This window comes from Macaca fascicularis, chromosome 1 (genome assembly GCF_037993035.2).
Source record: "Macaca fascicularis isolate 582-1 chromosome 1, T2T-MFA8v1.1".
NCBI lineage: Eukaryota > Metazoa > Chordata > Mammalia > Primates > Cercopithecidae > Macaca > Macaca fascicularis.
The window spans coordinates 207,741,401-207,759,929 of record NC_088375.1 but is presented as its reverse complement, the minus strand read 5'-3'; the positions used below and the strand labels follow the sequence as shown (position 1 = coordinate 207,759,929).

The window sequence follows — 18,529 nt, the reverse complement described above, 5'->3', positions numbered from 1 at the left end:
AAGGTCAAAAGATCAAGACCATCCTGGCCAACATGGTGAAACCCCATCTCTACTAAAAATACAAAAATTAGCTGGGTGTGATGTCGCGCGCCTGTAGTCCCAGCTACTTGGGAGGCTGAGGCAGGAGAATCGCTTGAACCCAGGAGGCAAAGGTTGCAGTGAGCCGAGATCATGCCACTGCACTCCAGCCTGATGATAGAGACTGTCTCAAAAAAAAAAAAAAAAAAAAATCTTGTGGATGGGTTGTGGTGGGGGGCAAGCCAAACCTGGGAGACAGGCCCCAGAGGATCTGGCTTCTATCTCCAGGTACCTGGCTCTCCTCATGCCCCTGTTTCTGCAGCTGCCTAGGCCAAGGGTAGGATGATGTGGACCTTAGGAAAGGAGCCAGGGCTCTGTGGTCTGACCCTCTGCCTGAGCACTGTGCCCACCAACCCAAGCCCATTAAAAAGACTTGAGACACCAAGAGGTAGCAGGTAACAAGCTAGGTTCCTGCGTTTCGACTGTAACCAGCATGTGATACCAAGCCTGTAAGTATTTGCTTTTCATTCGATTTAACAAATATTGATTAAACAAATACCATGTGCTAGGCACTATACTGGGCATTGGGTATACACATGTGAGCAAGACAAACGGAGTTTCCAGTCAAGTGGGGGAGGCAAATAGTATACAGCTACAAAGAAGCTATGAAGAAAAAGAACAGGCGATTAACAGAGGCTTTCTCATTTAGATTGGGAGGCCAGCGATGGGCTCTCTGAGAAAGTAGTATTTTATCTGAGACAGGAAGAATGAAAGCTAGCCACTTTAAGTGGGTAGGAGGAGTATTTCAGGCAGAGGGGAACAGTGTGTGCCAAGTCCCTGGAATATGAAGAAGTGCATGAGAGGAACTGAAAAAAAGGGCCAGGATGGCTGTAGTATAGTAAATAAGGAAGGGGCGTGGTCCAGATGGTGCAGGGCTTTGTGAGCCATGGTAAGATATTTGTGTTTCATACTAAGTGCAATGAGAAGCCATTGAAGGTTGGCAGATTAAATGTGGTACGTATATTAGTACTACCAAACTTATGGCAGGTCCTGAGAGACTTACTTTGGTTGGTTATTCATCAATACCTACAATAAATGTTTAAAGGGTACCCAGCAACCCTATGCTAGAATTATGGGTTGACAGTCATGGTAGAGAGATGTCTAAGGCACAGACTTTCCTCACAGCCTGTGGTCCAGAAGAGATTAGATAACTACAGTGATTGAATCAAGAAGTAATGTAATTTATTCTCAACAACTGTAAACTACACACCTAATCTATTCCAAACCCTGTGCTGGATGCTGGTTGTTGCCCTTCAAGGATCACACACTGCAGAGGGGTCAAGGAGAGGTACAAATGTGCTCAAAGAATTTAGAGTGGGTTATAATCACTTTCTAACCCACCATAATCATTATCACACCTGTGAATCTGTGAGGTCTTTATAAAACATCAATTTATTCAATCATTTAATAAATCAGTAAACATCTAGTGGGCATATGCTTTGCACCAGGAACTGTGCCAGCTACTGAAGTCAAGGACCTTAGAGTTCCATAGCAGAGGCAGACATCCCCCACAAAAAAAACATGAAAATATTAGGTGCTACAAACAGGACAGCAAGCTCTCCACAGATCAGCATTGAGGGAGGGTAATTCAATGGAAGAAGGACCTTCCCCAAATGGGAAGCTCCTAACTTCCTGAGTGCATTTGTCCATACCTTCCTTTACCTGATTACTCTTTCTGTTCTTTTTTCTTTAAGCCTGATTTTTAGTGGCAGTCTTCCTTCTGACTTTGGACTCTCCCCCACTTCCCCTCCCCACCCCAGTAGACTTCATTTCCTTTGTCTGTCTTGGTATCCTTTAAAAAGCCAAAAGGCGGCCGGGCGCGGTGGCTCAAGCCTGTAATCCCAGCACTCTGGGAGGCCGAGGCGGGCGGATCACGAGGTCAGGAGATCGAGACCATCCTGGCTAACACGGTGAAACCCCGTCTCTACTAAAAAAAATACAAAAAACTAGCCGGGCGAGGTGGTGGGCGCCTGTAGTCCCAGCTATTCGGGAGGCTGAGGCAGGAGAATGGCGTAAACCCGGGAGGCGGAGCTTGCAGTGAGCTGAGATCCGGCCACTGCACTCCAGCCCGGGCGACAGAGCGAGACTCCGTCTCAAAAAAAAAAAAAAAAAAAAAAAAAAAAGCCAAAAGGCTCCAACATTTAAGCCTGGCTTCTCTGTAAGTATGGTTGTGTGTGATCTCAAACAATTAACTTTCCTGAGCCCGTTTTCCCATTTGTACAATGAAGGGATTGGATCACATCTAAGGCTTATCATTTACTCCAGTAAGTATTCACACTCTTGTACATAGTGCTCTGCACGGCCTTCCTTTCTTTGCACCGCTGCACCCATACCCCCACTCCCGTGCCACATGGCAGACATCAAGACTCAATAATATCCTATCTTCTAGCAGGTCTTCCCTGTATATACAATAAAATACATACACACACACACACACACGTGCGCACACACAATCGTAGTCTCTCATTACGCTACCACTACCTCGTGAGAGGACCACAGAATGAAAAGGGCAAGGGAGGTATAAGACTTGGGTTTGCGCCGGACGCGGTGGCTCACGCCTGTAATCCCAACACTTTGGGAGGCCAAGGTGGGCGGATCACAAGGTCAGAAGTTCGAGACCATCCTGGCTAACATGGTGAAACCCCACCTCTACTAAAAATACAAAACTTAGCCGGGCGTGGTAGCGCACGCCTGTAATCCCAGCTACTCGGGAGGCTGAGGCAGGAGGATCGCCTGCACCTGGGAGGTGGAGGTTGCAGTGAGCCGACATCGTGCCATTGCATTCCAGCCTGGGCAACAAGAGCAAAAAATTCCGCCCCCCCCAAAAAAAAGACTTGGGTTTGAATCGTGGCCTCTCACCTCACCTCTTGAGCCTCAGTTTCTCACTTGTAACAGAAGGGAAATACCTAATTTGGATGTCTAATCAGTTTATGGGGATTAGAAACAATTCTTGCCGGGCGCGGTGGCTCAAGCCTGTAATCCCAGCACTTTGGGAGGCTGAGACGGGCGGATCACGAGGTCAGGAGATCGAGACCATCCTGGCTAATACGGTGAAACCCCGTCTCTACTAAAAATACAAAAAACTAGCCGGGCGAGGTGGCGGGCGCCTGTGGTCCCAGCTACTCGGGAGGCTGAGGCAGGAGAATGGCGTGAACCCGGGAGGCGGAGCTTGCAGTGAGCTGAGATCCGGCCACTGCACTCCAGCCCGGGCGACAGAGCCAGACTCCGTCTCAAAAAAAAAAAAAAAAAAAAAAAAAAAAAACAATTCTTGTCAAGTGCTTGGCACCTAAGAAGTGCTCAATAAATAGCGACTGTACCACACCTCCTAAGAGCCCTCAGCGTACTGAATTACAGAGTTCTTTATAAGTCTCCGGCGCTAAACTGCGAACTGCCTGAGGGCATCCTTTCTGCAGCCGCGGGGCGTAAGCTGCAAAGACTCGGGGCTGGCAGGCCCAGACGGAGTGGGGCGGGGCTGGCCGGGCCCAGAAGGACGCGGCTCGGATTCCCGGGGGAAAGCAAAGCGGAGCGGACCCATCTCCCGGAAGTGACGCCACTAGAGCCGGGGCCAGTCGCAGCGGGGCGCGCGCAGCATGGCGGAAGCGGAAGGGGGTTCTCCGCTCTTGTTGCCGCCGCCGCCACCCCCGCCCAGGATGGCGGAAGTGGAGGCGCCGACGGCGGCCGAGACGGACATGAAGCAATATCACGGCTCCGGCGGCGTCGCCATGGACGTGGAACGGAGCCGTTTCCCCTACTGCGTGGTGTGGACGCCCATCCCGGTGCTCACGTGAGTCTCTTCCGGCATCCGCCTGGGGACGAGGAGGGCCCAGGGAGAACCGGAGTCCACTTGGTGTCCCTCGGCTGGCCCGGGCTAGCCTCCGGCCCCGACGCGCAGCAAGCCTTTTCCTCTGGTCTGGCCCGCACGTCTCGCCCAGTCACCAGAACCCCGCCGTCCATGCAGTGCCAATTTGTGCACACCGTTGGGACACGCTCCCTGCTCTCAATACACCTAGTGTAGCCGGGTAGAGAGTTGTAGGCCAGCAGGAAAGGGCAAGTGGCTGGGAGACTCGAGCTGTGAGTGTGTAGAAGAGGGAGTCCCTCATCGGATCTGAGGAGACATTTTTATTAATTCACTGGTTTATTCACTCATTGAGCAAATGCTTACTGGTCGCTTACCATATTCGACATCCTGCTGGGTCTGGGAGCAGGAGTGGGAGTTTGGTTGGGACCACACAAGATCCTGGGATGTCAACATTGGAAGGGCCCCCAGAGATCTGGAAGTCCAACCCTTTGTCTCACGTGCCATCTCAGTTGTAAAGCGGGTTTAGATCCCAGGTTGTCTGCCTCACAGACCAAAGTTCTTTCTATAACGTCAGCCTTTGTCAGGGGAGAAGCAGGTGTTCTGGTACCGCTTGCCGCCTTTTGGGAGGAGCTCTCATAAGGGGAGAGGTGGTTTGCCCTCCTGCTTCAGCCTTGACAGCTGATAAATATAACCTCTCCTCACCGTGCTGGACAGTTTGCCAAGCTCTTAAACATCCATTTTCTCAGAATTAAACATCCATTTTCTAAGGTGGGTTATCTTCTCAGATGGTGAAGCTGAGCTGCTTGTAGCATTAAGTGTCTTGATCAGGTTCGCACCCCAATAAGCAAAGGCATTAAGAACTCAGTTTTCTGATCTAACTTGCTCTTTGCCCTATGTTTTATCCACTCTCACCTGATGGGATAACTTGTTCCCCTGATATCAGTAACAGCCAAGTGGTGATGTGGAGAAGGGATCATTTGGGGCCTTAGGTGTTGCTGATTCTAAAAAGATCGTAGTTTTTAAATTATGTTAAAATACTTGAATTATTTTGTGTTTTCAAATACTTATGCACATAAGAGCATCCAACTGTTCTTTAAAAATAAAATCTTGGGCCAGGCGCCGTGGCTCATGCCTGTAATCCCAGCACTTTGGGAGGCCAAGGCAGGTGGATCGGGAGTTTGAGACCAGCCTGGCCAACGTGGTGATAAATTAGCTGGGCATAGTGGCACGTGCCTATAATCCCAGCTACTCTGGAAGCTAAGGCAGGAGAATTGCCTGAACCCGGCAAGTGGAGTTTGCAGTGAGCCGAGATTGCACCCCTGCACTCCAGCGTGGGCAACACAGTGAAACTCCGTCTCAAATAATGAAATAAAATCTTAGGAAAATGTGTACATTAATTCATTCAGTGTTCTTTTAACACATGTGCTAAGTGACCCCTGTGTTCCCAGATAGTTCTAGGTGATGTGAATATACAGTGATGAATAAAGGAGATATGGTCTTTACACCTTTGAGAGTTTAAGTCATAGTGGAAGGAGATAGACAGTAAATAAGTAAGCTAATAAAAGAGCACCTGATAGTGATTAGTGATGTGAAGAAAATAAAATATTAGTGTGAAAATAACAGGGAGGGGCCGGGTGTGGTGGCTCACGCCTGTAATCCCAGCACTTTGGGAGGCCAAGGCAGGCGAATCACCTGAGGTCGTGAGTTCAAGACCAGCCTGACCAACATGGAGAAACCCCATCTCTACTAAAAATACAAAATTAGCCGGGGTGGTGGCGCATGCCTGGAATCTCAGCTACTCAGGAGGCTGAGGCAGGAGAATCGCTTGATCCCAGGAGGTGGAGGTTGCGGTGAGCCAAAATTGTGCCTTTGCACTCCAGCCTGGGCAACAAGAGCAAAACTCCGTCTCAAAAAAAAAAAAAAAAAGAAAGAAAGAAAATAACAGGGAGGGATACTCAGGAAATGTATTGATTTTCTTAAAACTGTCTTGTGATCCTAAACTCTCTTTAGCCTTTCTTATTCTCAAAAACACCATTTGTGGCATGGTCCTCCACAGAGGGTGGTAGCAGCGTGAGGTGGAGGCACCACAATGCCTGATCATCTGGGCCAAAAGCAGCTCATAGCCCATTTCTGTTCAGATCTGTGTACAGGTGTTTATAAGACAAGATGAATAAGATGCTCTGTTCCTGTCAAACGGTTCATGTTCCCTTCTGTGTTAGTCCATTCTTGCACTAATACTTGAGACTGGATAATTTGTAAAGATAAGAGGTTTGATTGATTCATGCTTCTGCAGGCTATACGGGAAGCATAGCAGCTTCTGCTTCTGGGGAGACCTCAGGAAGCTTCCAGTCATGGTGTAAAGCAGAGGGGGAGCGAGGCATCTCACATGGCAGGATTAGGAGCAAGAGGGAGTGAGGGGGGAGATACTATACACTTTGAAACAACCAGATCTTGGGAAAACTCACTACCACGAGAACAGCACCAAAGGGATGGTGCTGAACCATTTATGAGAAAGCTAGCCTCATGATCCCACCACCAGGCCCCACCTCCAACATGGGGACTGCAGTTTGACAGGAGATTTGGTGGGGACAGATCCAAACCATGTCACCTTCAAAGGACTTACCTCCAGCAGGAGGGAGGTAAAGGTCAATTAGCCATCGTAGTATTAGTGTATAGTGATGATTGCAGAGCTAGGCATAGATGTGACACAAGGAACTCTCACCTGTCTTGAGGAGAGATCAGAGGAGGAAATGGAACCCAAAGATCTGTCTACCCTCTCAGAGATGTTGGTAATTCTGCTTGAAAAACCAGTTTAGTGCTCGCCTCGGCAGCACGTATACTAAAATTGGAACAATACAGAGAAGATTTGCATGGCCCCTGCGCCAGGATGACACGCAGATTCGTGAAGCATTCCATATTTTTGTCACCCTGGACTTCGAGCAGGAGATGGCCACTGCTGCATCCTCCTCCCTGAAGAAGAGCTACGAGCTGCCCGATGGCCAGGTCATCACCATCGGCAACAAGCGGTTCCAGTGTCTGGAGGCGCTGTTCCAGCCTTCCTTCCTGGGTATGGAATCTTGCGGAATCCACGAGACCACGTTCAGCTCCATCATGAAGTGTGATGTGGACATCCGCAAAGACCTGTACACCAACGTGGTGCTGTCCGGCGGCACCACCATGTATCCGGGCATCACCGACAGGATACAGAAAGAGATCAACGCCATGGCACCCAGCACCATGAAGATGAAGCTCATAGTGCAAGTACTCGATGTGGATCAGCGGCTCCATCCTGGCCTCACTGTCCACCTTCTAGCAGATGTGGATTAGCAAGCAGGAGTACAAGTCAGGCCCCTCTGTCGTCCACTGCAAATGCTTCTAAATGGACTGCGAGCAGATGCATAGCATTTGCTGCATGGGTTAATTCAGAAGTGTAAATTTGCCCCTGGCAAATGCATACACCTCATGCTAGCCTCACGAAACTGTAATAAGCCTTCGAAAAGAAATTGTCCTTGAAGCTTGTATCTGATACCAGCACGGGATTGTAGAACTTGTTGCTGATTTTGACCTTGTATTCAAGTTAACTGTTCCCCTTGGTATTTGTTTAATACCCTGTACGCATCTTTGCTTTCAACCCTTAGTACATGTGGCTTGGTCACTGCATGGTAAGGTCAGAACGTGCTTGTGGAAGACAAGCCTGTGGCTTGGTGAGTCTGCGTGGCCAGCAGTCTCCAATCTGTGCAGGGTATTAATATATCATGGCTGAGTGTTCTGGGATTTCTCTGGAGGCTGGCAAGGGCTCCTGAACCAGTTGTTTCTGTCCTGCGGGTCTGTCAGGGTTGGCAAGTCAAAGCCATAGGACCCAGTTTCCTTTCTTAGCTGATGTTTTCCTGCCAGAACACTGTGGGCCGTTACTTGCCTTGAGTTGGAAGCGGTTTGCATTTACACCTGTAAATATATTCATGGTTCTAATTTATGTAAGGTTTTTTGTATGCAGTTCTCAATTCTTTAAAGAGATGAGAACAGATTTTGTTTTTCTACTGTTACGTGAGAACATTAGGCCCCAGCAGCACGTCATTGTGAAGGAAAAATAAAAGTGCTGCAGTAACCAAAAAAAAAAAAAAAAAAAAAAAGAAATAAAAACCAGTTTAATGGCTGCTGCTACTAAAAAAACAGCTAGATTAGATGCTTCCTCTGTCCTAAACATTGTATGTTCACTCATTCAATCCTTATGTCAACCTATGAAAATAGATACTGTTGTCCCCATTTTATAGATGAGGAAGTAAGGCTTAGAAGCCAGTGTGGGGCTTTTTTGCTGAGTTAGCCTACCTTCCCAGATTGAGCTCCAGGGTGAGTGAGTCATTTATTCATTCATTAAATCTTTATAAAGCACCTATTATATACTAGATCCTGAATAGAAGTTAGTCCACAAAGCGGCTCTGGACCTGCCTTCCTGGAGCTTCCAGGCTGACAAACCACTCTGAGGGTTTCTTCTCTGGGGCTTCCAGCCTTTACTCTGATTTCCATCAGCTGCTGCCAGCACAGCTGTGGCGTGTGGAATCCTGGTTGGACCCAGACTTCCTCCCAAGCAGATGAAAAGAATGGGGGCAGAGATGGGGGTGGAGGGCAGTCCTGAGATCAGGATGAGCTACTTTCCCATAATCCTGAGTGTTCATCCTGTGGCCTATGGATCTTCTGCAACTTATTCTATGTTAGTGCAGTCAGATAGTGCTTATGTATTGAATACCTCGAGATGACAACACTGAGCAGCTGCCAAGCAGAAAGCAGGGTCCTAGGCACTGTGTAAATGGATAAGTCTAGCCATTTAATCCTCACAGTAGCTCCTCATTAAGGTAACTTTTACTATCCACAGAGAGATGAGAATGAGTAACTTGCCCAGAACAAAGTCAAGCCTCAACCCAGATGATATCTGAGCATGACTTCACTCTTGGTGTGTGTTTGTTGTTTTTAATTTTTTATTTGTTTGTTTATTTATTTATTCATTTATTTAGAGACAGAGTCTTGCTCTGTCACCCAGGCTGGAGTGCAGTGGCGTGATCTCAGCTCACTGCAACCTCCGCCTCTGGGGTTCAAGTGATTCTCGTGCCTCAGCCTCTCGAGTAACTGGGACTACAGGCACACGTCACCATGCCCAGCTAATTTTTGTATTTTTAATATAGGCAGGGTTTCCCCATGTTTGCCAGGCTGGTCTTGAACTCCTGACCTCAAGTCATCCACCGGCCTCTGCCTCCCAAAGTGCTGGGATTACAGGCGTGAGCCACTGAGCCTGGCCTTGGCTTACTGCAACCTCAACTTCCTGGAATCAAGCGATCCTCCAGCTAATTTTTAGATATTTTTTTAGATACAGGGTTTCACTGTGTTGCCCAGGCTGGCCTCAAATTCCTGGGCTCAAGCAATCCAACTGCCTTGGCCTTCCAAAGTGCTAGGATTACAGGCGTGAGCCACAGCACCCAGACCCTGACTCCACTCTTAAATGCAGGATGTTCATTCATTATTTAGTCAACAAATATTTAGTGAGTTGCAGCTATATGCAGGCACTGCCGTAATAAACAAGACAAAATCCTTGCTGTCTCCGAGCTTATGTGCTAGTGGAGAGACAGCATGTAAATAACTGAGATAATTTTGGATAGTAGTAGATACTATGAGGGAAGTAAAGCATTGTAGTGGAATCTGGGATTGGGTGGCTGTGCAGGAAGACACCGTTCAGGCAAGACCTCCGAAGCTGACAGTGAGGCTGAGGCCTAATCAGTGAGGAGTTAGCTGTGCCATGCTCTTGGGGAAGAGTGTTGCAGACGGTGGAGAGGGCAGATACAGAGAAAGCATGGGGTGGGAGGATTCGGCATGTTTGAGGAGCCACAAGCAGGCAGTGTAGCTAGAGAGGGGAGTGAGAAGAGGTTCGAGGGATAATTACCGCCACAGTGTTGGAAGAAGTTTGAAGTGTATTATAAGTGTAGTAGGAAGCCATTAATGGGCATTGAGCAGGGGAATGATGGAATCTGAATTCAGTTCTCAAAAGACCACTCTGTCCCCAACATCCTCTCAAGCGCTGAAGCTGTAGACCCGGAAGACCCCTGTCCTGTCAGTCGTAAACTCTCCCGTCTTCATTTGAAAGATCTTTTGAATCCATGTGCTTTTCACCACCCTGCCCGGATCCTCTAGTCAGGACCTCCGTCATCTCTTGCCAGTGGTACAGCAGTGGCCCCTGAGCTGACCTCTCCCCCTTTCATTCTTGCAGGCACATGCACCACTTTCTTGCTCTGCAGTGGTGTTTTCTGCCTGTCGATGTTCTGTCCTTTCACAGGTCAAGGTTAAAAGTCACCTCCTCTGTGAAATCTTTACTGACTCCACCCCAGTCCCCTGTAACTGCTTTTTTGAACTGCCTCTCTGGAGGCTTGGCCTCCACCCCTAGCCAGGTGCTTTGTGCTCGTGCCCAGACAGCATTGAGGCCAGGACCTGGCCACTGGCCCTGTGAGTTCTCCTTAAACTGCATCAGTCTCTCCAGCACCCAGGTCCTGTAGGGCCATGGTTCTTAGAACGCAGACAGGTCTGGGGTTCCTATGTGTGGCATATTGGGGTGCATCTGGGATTTGTTGTTGTTTTTTAATGCCCATGTTTTTTTTTAAAAGGAACTTTTATTTCCTGGCATACACTATGCTTCTGTTCCAATTTCTACCCTTGCACATTCTGTTTCTTCGTTATTTTCTCAGGGAAGCCTTTCCTGAACTCCCCCACCCACATTGGTGTCATGTCCGCCCACCTTTTTTTTTTTTAACTTTCTTATTGAGGTATAACTTATGTACCGAACGGTGCACGAATCTCAGGTATACAGCTGAAAGAATTTTTGCATATCACACACTCATGTAACCACCACCCAGACAGAGGCTAGAAAGCATTGCCAACACCCACAGGACCCCCTTGTGCCCTCACAGTCAGTTCTACCACAGATTCCTCCCTGCTGTGGACCTCTAGCCGTAGATCAGTTTTGCCTTTTCTTGGACTTCGTGTAAACAGAGTGCTGTGTTATGTACTCTGTGTAAGATTTCCTTCATTCACCCTTATGTCTGTGAAAGCCTATGTTGTGTGTATCAGAAGTTACACTCCAAAAAAAAAAGAAGTTACACTCTTTTTCATTATTATGGACTATTTCAATGTATAACTATACCACACTTACTCATTGTACTGTTGGACATTTGGATTCTTTATAGTTGTTTTTATCAATTTTATTGAATTATAGTTATATACAATAAAATGTACACATTTTAAGAGTACAGTTCAATGAGTTTTGGCAAATGTTATTTCCCAGGGGTGAGGGCAAAGAGGGCTCCAAAAGTGAAGCTGCTGAGGCATAGAGTATAGTGCCAAACTGTTTTCCCCAATGGTAGAAACAGTCCGGGCGCGGTGGCTCACGCCTGTAATTCCGGCACTTTGGGAGGCTGAGTCAGGCAGTTCACCTGAGGTTGGGAGTTCGAGACCAGCCTGGCCAACATGATGAAACCGCGTGTCTGCTAAAAATACAAAAATTAGCCAGGCATGCTGGCATGCACCTGTAGTCCTAGCTACTCAGGTGGCTGAGGCAGGAGAATTGCTTGAACCCGGGAGGTGGAGGTTGCAGTGAGCCAAGATTATGCCACTGTACTCCAGCCTGAGCGACAGAGTGAGACTCTGTTTAAAAATAAATAAATAAGTGGTAGAAACAGTTCATCCCTCCCACCAGCAATGAATGAGAGAGCGCTGGTTGTCCCTTGCCCTCACCTGCATCGGTGTTGCTGTCGTTTGAGTTACAGCTGTCCTGGTGGGATGCCGAGGTATCCCATTGTGCTGTCAGTTTGCAGTTGCCCTTGTCTGTGCTTCCCCAGCCCTCTGAATCACCCGAATGGCCGTTCATCAACGAAACGTAATATTCACATGCTTCTGTGCGGTATGAAGCGTCCCCAGCATCTGTCTTAACTGGCTGAAAGATCCCCTAAGCTCTGTCCCTTCCCTGTCCTTTTCCTCACAGGTGGTTTTTCCCCATCATCGGCCACATGGGCATCTGCACATCCACAGGAGTCATTCGGGACTTCGCAGGCCCCTACTTTGTCTCGGTGAGTCCCCATTCTGCCCACCCTGGGGGGTCCAAGGTTTAAGTGGAAGGCTGTCCTGTCTTGCCTGCAGGTTTCCTGTCTCCCCAGACCCAGGAGAACACAGATAACCCGCAGTCCTGGCCCTGGCCCTGTACCCCTCACCAGTGTTTGACCCCTTTCCCCCTTCTCTTGCCTCCAGGACAGGCCGGGAGGGCAGTGTGGCCAGAAGGATTCTTAAGTAACTGACCCAGCCCTTTGCCCCCACCCCTGGGGTACCGAGACATGGGTAGGGATTAGAGGCAAGAGTGGAGAGTCAGACCATCCAGGAACCACATCTCTGGACCTTCAGAAGGTGGGAGTCAAGGTGGGGGGACAGGGGAGGCTGATACGGTTCCCTGGGTGTGGTCATGGAGAAGAGGGGGTGGGGCTTTAGAATGAACCAGCTGTGTTCTCAGGTCTGTTCCCTGGGGATGTGACCGAGACTGGTCCAGTGGGCCAGCAGCAGAGAAGCATGCATCATCCTGTCTCCAGGTGTCAGAGACTGGACTGAAGGGGTGTGGTGGCACCAACCTATTTATATTAATAGTTGTCATGATCATCTTAACACGACAAAGGTCTGTCACTTTGTACTTAAAAATACTTTCACATCCATTACTTTGTCATATATTTTTATGGTGATTAATCATTGGCCAGGTCTGTCAGCAGGGTCTCCCTGATCTGCACCCAGAGTCTGTCTCTGTGTAACTCCTGTACCCCAGGTCTAATGTGATGAGTCTAGGACTTCACTGCAGAGTCTCCCTCACAGGAAGTCCCTCTGGGCCCAGGGCCTCCGCCCTGCTATGAATGCAGACTGCTGGGTGCGGAAATGGGCTCCATGTGGGCCACCACTGCTGAGTCTGGAGGCCAGACCATGATGGAAACCTCCTGCTGGTCCTCAAAGATCAGAGAAGACTGACCAGAGAACTTGGAGACAATGAGGCCCAGAGAGGGCAAGAGAATTCCTGGGTGCCACACGAAGGGACAGTGGCAGTTGGAGCCCTAGGTCTTTATCTCTGATGCAGTGCTCTGTGCACTTGTGCCACACTGCCTTCTTCCTGCAGAACAGCCGCTAGCTCTTCAGATGCCATGCCAGCCCCAAGGCAGGACCCAGGCACCACTTCTGGCCCCCCCACCCCAGACATACCCCCTTCTAAGTCACTGCGCTTCCACCACCTACCCAGGTTTGTCATCTGGCCCCAATGTAAGTTCTTTACTGACCTCTGCTTTTGTCCCTCAACAGGAGGACAATATGGCCTTTGGAAAGCCTGCCAAGTAAGTGATGAACACCCATGTGACTGGCTCTAGAGGCAGGTTGCTCCTGCCCAGGTGGGCCAGGCCTTCTGGGGCACAGTAGGGGACAGCACCCTGAGGATAGAGTATTTGGGGTGGAGGGGGAGTCAGCCAGGGTCCACCAGAGCATGGCAGCCCCGTACGGAGTGCCTACCGCACCAGCCCCTGGCTAGGGCCTTTACCTGTAGACCATCTGGGCCTTACCACAGCTCTTCAGGTTTGTATGTTCAACTCCATGGCAAGGGTGAGGAAAGGGAAGGGACTTGGTCAGGGTCACACAGGAAGTGGCAGAGCTGGGACCCACACCCAGATCTGTCTCCCTCGAGACTCACTCTCCCGCCCTTTGGGAACAAATGAGCTATGGAAGGTAGAAGAGAGGCATTGTTTGGAGCTCTGCTGGAAAGTTCTGGTTGGAGAGAATAAAAACTGTTCAGCCTTTTGGGAGCTATTGCTGGTTTGGTTTTGGGACATTTTGTCTTCATCTTTGCAGTCTTGGGTGCCCACCTCAGCTGCGGGCCTGGTGACAGTGCCTCAGTCATCAGTGTCCTCAGGTGACCTGTTGCCCAAGGCTGCACTTGGGGGAGGGACAGGGCCAAGGAGGAGTTGGTGTCCCACACAGCCGAGATGGCCTGGAGCAGGGCTTCCTGCTGCCTGCTCTGGCTTCCTCCGGCAGGCGGCAGTGTGGTCCAGGAGCCTCTGGGCCGCCAGGTATTCGCTGCCAGCTGCTCTTCAAGGACAGCTTTAAGGGCATCATTTTCCAAGCAGTAGCCCCTAAGCGGCCCCAGTCCAGGCCGTGGTCTCTAGACTCCTCCACCAAGCCATTCCCCTACACAACAGCCAGGGGGCACCCTGACCTCCTAGCTCTCCTTGGCCTGAGACCCACCGGGCACTCTGGTGCTTGGAGCCTCACCCACCTTGAGGTTTATGGGCTTTAGCACCATCAGCTTCCCTCCCACTCACCCTGGCAAGCTGCATGGGAGACAGGGAGAGTGCTTGCTGCTGGGTAAACTCCCCACATGATGTGGCCTCACCTGCATCTCCAGCCTTAGCTGCCAGCATTCCATCACCGTGTTCCTCCTTCCGCATCCTCCAGGAGGGCTCAGTCACTTCAGTTATGGGACACACTGCACAATTTTATGCCTCTCACTTAGCTTAAGCTGTTCCCTTGGCCTGGAATGCCCACCTCTTCTTTCTTTGCCTGGCTAACCCTCTTCCTTCAGACTGGACCCAGGTGTCACCTCCAGGAAGCCGCCTCACACCCCATCTTAGTCCTTCTGGCTGCCATAACAAAATCTCATCGATTGGGTATCTTAGAAACAGCAGAAATGTATTTCTTACAATTCTGAAGACTGGACAGTCCTGGGTGCAGGTGCTGGTAGAGTCAGTGTCTAGTGAGGACCTGAGGCGCCTTCCCACTGTGTCCCGCCGTGGTGGAGGGGTGAGGGGTCTCCCTCAGGGCTCTTTTATAAGGACATGGATCCCATTCATGAGAGCTAATCACCTCCCAAAGGCCCCACCTCCTCATACCATCACCTTGGGGGTTAAGATTTCAACATATGAATTTGGTGGGGACACAGACTCTCAGAGCATAGCACCCCTAACTTCATTCCATATCCCCCCAGGATCCCCCATGGCACCGGCCACCTCACCCTATGTCACAGTTGACTGCCACGTGACACCCCAGATGTGGTTCACTGCACACCTTGGCACCCAGCTCAGGCCCGGGCACAGGGCAGGCCTCAGACGACATGCGTAGAGCTGAGGGCACAAAGGAGCCAAGTCAGTTTCCAGAGCCCTTCTCTCCCACCAGGTACTGGAAGTTGGACCCTGCTCAGGTCTATGCTAGCGGGCCCAACGCGTGGGACACGGCCGTGCATGATGCCTCTGAGGAGTACAAGCACCGCATGGTAGGTGGGCCAGGGCGGCACCAGCACTCCCCAGGCTGGGACCAGGGGGGAGACTCCCTTGCAGCCTGTCCTGACCAGCCCTTCCGGTGCCTCCAGCACAATCTCTGCTGTGACAACTGCCACTCGCACGTGGCATTGGCCCTGAATCTGATGCGCTACAACAACAGCACCAACTGGAATATGGTGACGCTCTGCTTCTTCTGCCTGCTCTATGGGAAGTACGTCAGGTGAGCTGCCCTCTTGCCCGCCCACCCACACGCTGCGCAGAGGCTGCTCTCCCAAGGATCCTAGAAAGACCATTCCTGGCGAACTGCAGTCAGCCGGGACAGTTGGAACATCTAGATGCCAGTTGGAGCCGTGGTGGTTCTAGAGTGACGAGCTAAGGGCCTGGTGGAGAGGGAGGTGGCTGTACTGGAGTCCAGCTCCACCTGGGCCCCAAATGCAGCTCTGGCACTTACCCGCTGTGAGACCATGGGCAACTGCCTTGGTCTCTCTGAGCCACAGCTGTCCTTGGTGAAATGCAGACAATGATTCCGGCGCCTCAGGGAGGCTTCTACAGATACCTGTGCTCCGGTAGAGTGGGCAGATAGATCCTCTCAGAATGACTGCCCCCACAGGTCCCTTCCCAGGCAGAGAGGTTGAGTGAGTCGCCCATGGTCCCCACAGCATGGCCACAGCAGAGCCCAGACTCGTGAGCCAGCATAGGCTAGTGCTGATCTGGCCGCCTCTCCAAGCTTTCCTCTTAGCCATGTTCATCATTAAGAGCTTCTGAAAAGCAGACTTTTAGGGATATTTTTAAGTACTGCATGGCTTTTAGAAGTCCCGTGAGAATAACTGTGGTCACACATAGGTTGAACTCAGGCCGCCGGCTCCCAGCTGCTTTGCTGCAGCCACAACACTGCTGACCCCTGCCAGCCCCAGACCTCCCAGCAGTCCCCATTATGAAGTCCGTGGGCAGAGGGCACATGTGGCTTCCATACCGAAACTGCAATTCCTGGTCCTCTTGCTGGAGACCTCACCCCAGAGGTGGGTGGCTATAGATGGAGCCAGTGAAGCCTAGAAAGGGGGAGCATGTCTCCTGTTCCCAACCATCGAGGTGTCCGTAAATCTCCACCAGGAGCGTGGAGCAGCCCCTGACCAGGACCATAGCTGGTGATCCCCCATAGTGAGCAACCAGGCCCACCCTGCTTCCTTGATTGACCGAGTTTGGGGTGAGGGGTTGGTTGTAGGGTTTTCCTTAGGGATGGCAGCACCATCAGGGTCTGTGGGTGCACAGGGCTGTGGGCCGCATACCTGCTCACCAGGCCCTGCCCACCTATGCTCTCTCCTTTCTCTCTGTCAGTGTTGGGGCCTTCGTGAAGACCTGGCTGCCGTTCATCCTTCTCCTGGGCATCATCCTCACCGTCAGCTTGGTCTTTAACCTCCGGTGATGGCTGCTCTGTGGCCCCGCACCCACCAGGGTCCCGAGGAAACAGCCGCCATCCCTTTTGGTTCCAGATTTTTTTCTCCTCACCCCAAAAGGCACGGTTGGGCCTGCTGTTGTGGACCGGGGATCGGGGCTGGCAGGATGGAAGGGCTGAGGACCAGCATGAGGCGGGGGTTTGTTGTCTCCCTGCCTCTCAGAAGCACCCTGTTCCCTCCTCCCCAGGCCTGTGACTCCGGCCCTGGAAGCCCCTTTGTTCTTCTGTTGAAAGGCCTTGTCTTCCCTCTGTAAAGCTGCTCCCGTCACTGCCTGCTGGGGTCCTGCCTCAGCCCAGCCCAGAACGGGGAGAGGAGGACATTTGGGCTCACCTGTCAAGGTGGCCTTGGGACCAGAGCTGGATTGGGAGCCTGTCCTGCATTAGCTCTGGTCCCAGCATGGGGTGGGGTACACTTAGTAGTCTCTATAAGCCAAGCTGCCCTAGGACCTTCACCAGTGACCTCTAGAATGGTCCGGAGGGGCTGGCTGGTCCCTTTGTCAGACTTCTGCCGGCAACTGCCCTGGGGGACATGTGTGCCCACCTGGCATCCTCCAGCCCATGCAGTCCTCTCTTCACTGTCCCACGGCCTCCCAGTGCCTCCCAGCATTGGACCCATCTACCCCTGCAGTTTGGGGCGAGAGAGGTGAGTGGACCTGACAAGTGCCAGAGTGACTGTGTAGACAGAGCAGTGTAGACAGCACTCAGCCCCAGCCCCAGGTGTGGACATCACGCTGGTGATGGCTCCCCTGGGTGGCCTGCCAGCACAGCCAGTGCCATCAGGGAACTGAAGGGGCTGTCCACCGCCTAACTCCAGCTCCCCCTTTCTTCACGTCACCAAGGCCCTGTGCCGCCCACCTCACCCCTCTGCTCTGTGGATTCCTTTGGGAAGGGTTCCGGGGCAGGACAATAAAGACTTTTGACTCCAGTTGGTGCCCTGTCATTGTTTTCTCCCTCTCTGGGGCCCCCTCGCCCCTCAACTCATAGCGTCTTGGTATTCTTGGGACCCTCTTACCCTTGACAAGGGTCTGGTTGCCAGCACCATGGTTGAGTCTGTGTCCAATGCCTGGAGCCATCAGCATCCCTCAGGTATATCCCGCCCCTGCAGTTTGGGAATTCCCTGCCATTCTACATTCCCTTCCAAAGCTTTCCTCTTGAGGCAGGTGAGCATTGAAACCCCTTCCATTGTCCCTGTTGGGAAGGACTTGTAGGATTGGGGTTAGGGCTGAGTAGGGCCTCCACTGCTGTCCCCACCGCCCCCAGGGGTGCAGAGTTGGGGATGAGCTAAGAGCACTGCCAGCCTCTGGCCCCTGTATCCATCCAGCCCTCGCCTACCTCTGATCCTTTGCTCTCCACCGTCCCTCTCATGGCGGCCCTGCCTAACCAAGGCCCAGCTTAAAAGCTGCTTCCTCCCTGAAGCCTTTCCCAATCCTGTCCATGCATCACTTAAGTTGAACTAGCCAAGGATTTGGTCTCGAAGGTGACCTTGAGGACATGCTCTAGCAGCTGACCATGGAGTCCCTGGTCAGGCATCTGCCAGCTCACCCCAGACCCTGTAGTGCTGTGGTCTCCAAGCCTGAGACTTCTCCAGGGCAAGGCAAAGGTGCCCTCTCCCCACTTCAGAGCAATTCCATTTACTTTTCTTTTTTCTCCTTTTTCTTTCTTTATTTTTTGGGAGACAGAATCTCACTCCGTTGCCCAAGCTGGAGTGCAATGGTGCGTTCTCAGCTCACTGCAATGCCTGCCTCCTGAGTTCAAGTAATTCTCATGCCTCAGCTTCCCAAATAGCTGGGATTACAGGTGCCTACCATACAAATATTAATTTGTATTTTTAGGAGAGGCAGGGTTTTACCATGTTGGCCAGGCTGATCTCAAACT

The 18,529-nt window shown here is 51.2% G+C and overlaps 1 protein-coding gene, 1 non-coding gene and 1 pseudogene across 8 annotated transcripts; all 3 read left to right on the top strand.

Moving 5' to 3' along the window:
* Positions 1–3,645: 3,645 nt before the first annotated feature.
* TMEM222 (transmembrane protein 222) lies at positions 3,646–17,579 on the top strand. 7 transcript variants are annotated; one of them, XR_012423879.1, is made up of 7 exons: positions 3,646–3,862; positions 11,895–11,979; positions 12,158–12,310; positions 13,238–13,269; positions 15,098–15,194; positions 15,291–15,421; positions 16,537–17,579. XR_012423879.1 is itself a non-coding variant. In XM_005544295.4 (6 exons), the coding sequence occupies exons 1-6, from the start codon at positions 3,669–3,671 to the stop codon at positions 16,622–16,624; spliced, it is 627 nt and encodes a 208-aa protein (XP_005544352.1). In that variant the 5' UTR covers positions 3,646–3,668; the 3' UTR covers positions 16,625–17,579. The 7 variants fall into 7 exon arrangements, 4 of the variants coding, with proteins under 4 accessions (XP_005544352.1, XP_045232944.1, XP_073871682.1 ...); XR_012423880.1 differs by having other exon boundaries at positions 14,910–15,194; XR_012423877.1 differs by lacking the exon at positions 12,158–12,310 and having other exon boundaries at positions 14,910–15,194.
* LOC141408536 (actin, cytoplasmic 1-like) lies at positions 6,677–7,400 on the top strand (annotated as a pseudogene).
* On the top strand, positions 6,693–6,799 carry LOC123570830 (U6 spliceosomal RNA). The gene has a single exon (XR_006695045.2). It is a non-coding gene; the product is annotated as a U6 spliceosomal RNA (small nuclear RNA).
* Positions 17,580–18,529: the final 950 nt, after the last annotated feature.

What these genes read in the sequence shown, in the direction of transcription:
- TMEM222 (XM_045377009.2), top strand. Translation starts at nt 3,669, where the DNA reads ATGGCGGAAGCGGAAGGGGGTTCTCCGCTCTTGTTGCCGCCGCCGCCA. An exon ending in CAGGCCCCTACTTTGTCTCG is followed by an intron (nt 11,980 to 13,237) that starts GTGAGTCCCCAT and finishes GTCCCTCAACAG; the next exon opens with GAGGACAATATGGCCTTTGG. An exon ending in CTCTATGGGAAGTACGTCAG is followed by an intron (nt 15,422 to 16,536) that starts GTGAGCTGCCCT and finishes TCTCTCTGTCAG; the next exon opens with TGTTGGGGCCTTCGTGAAGA.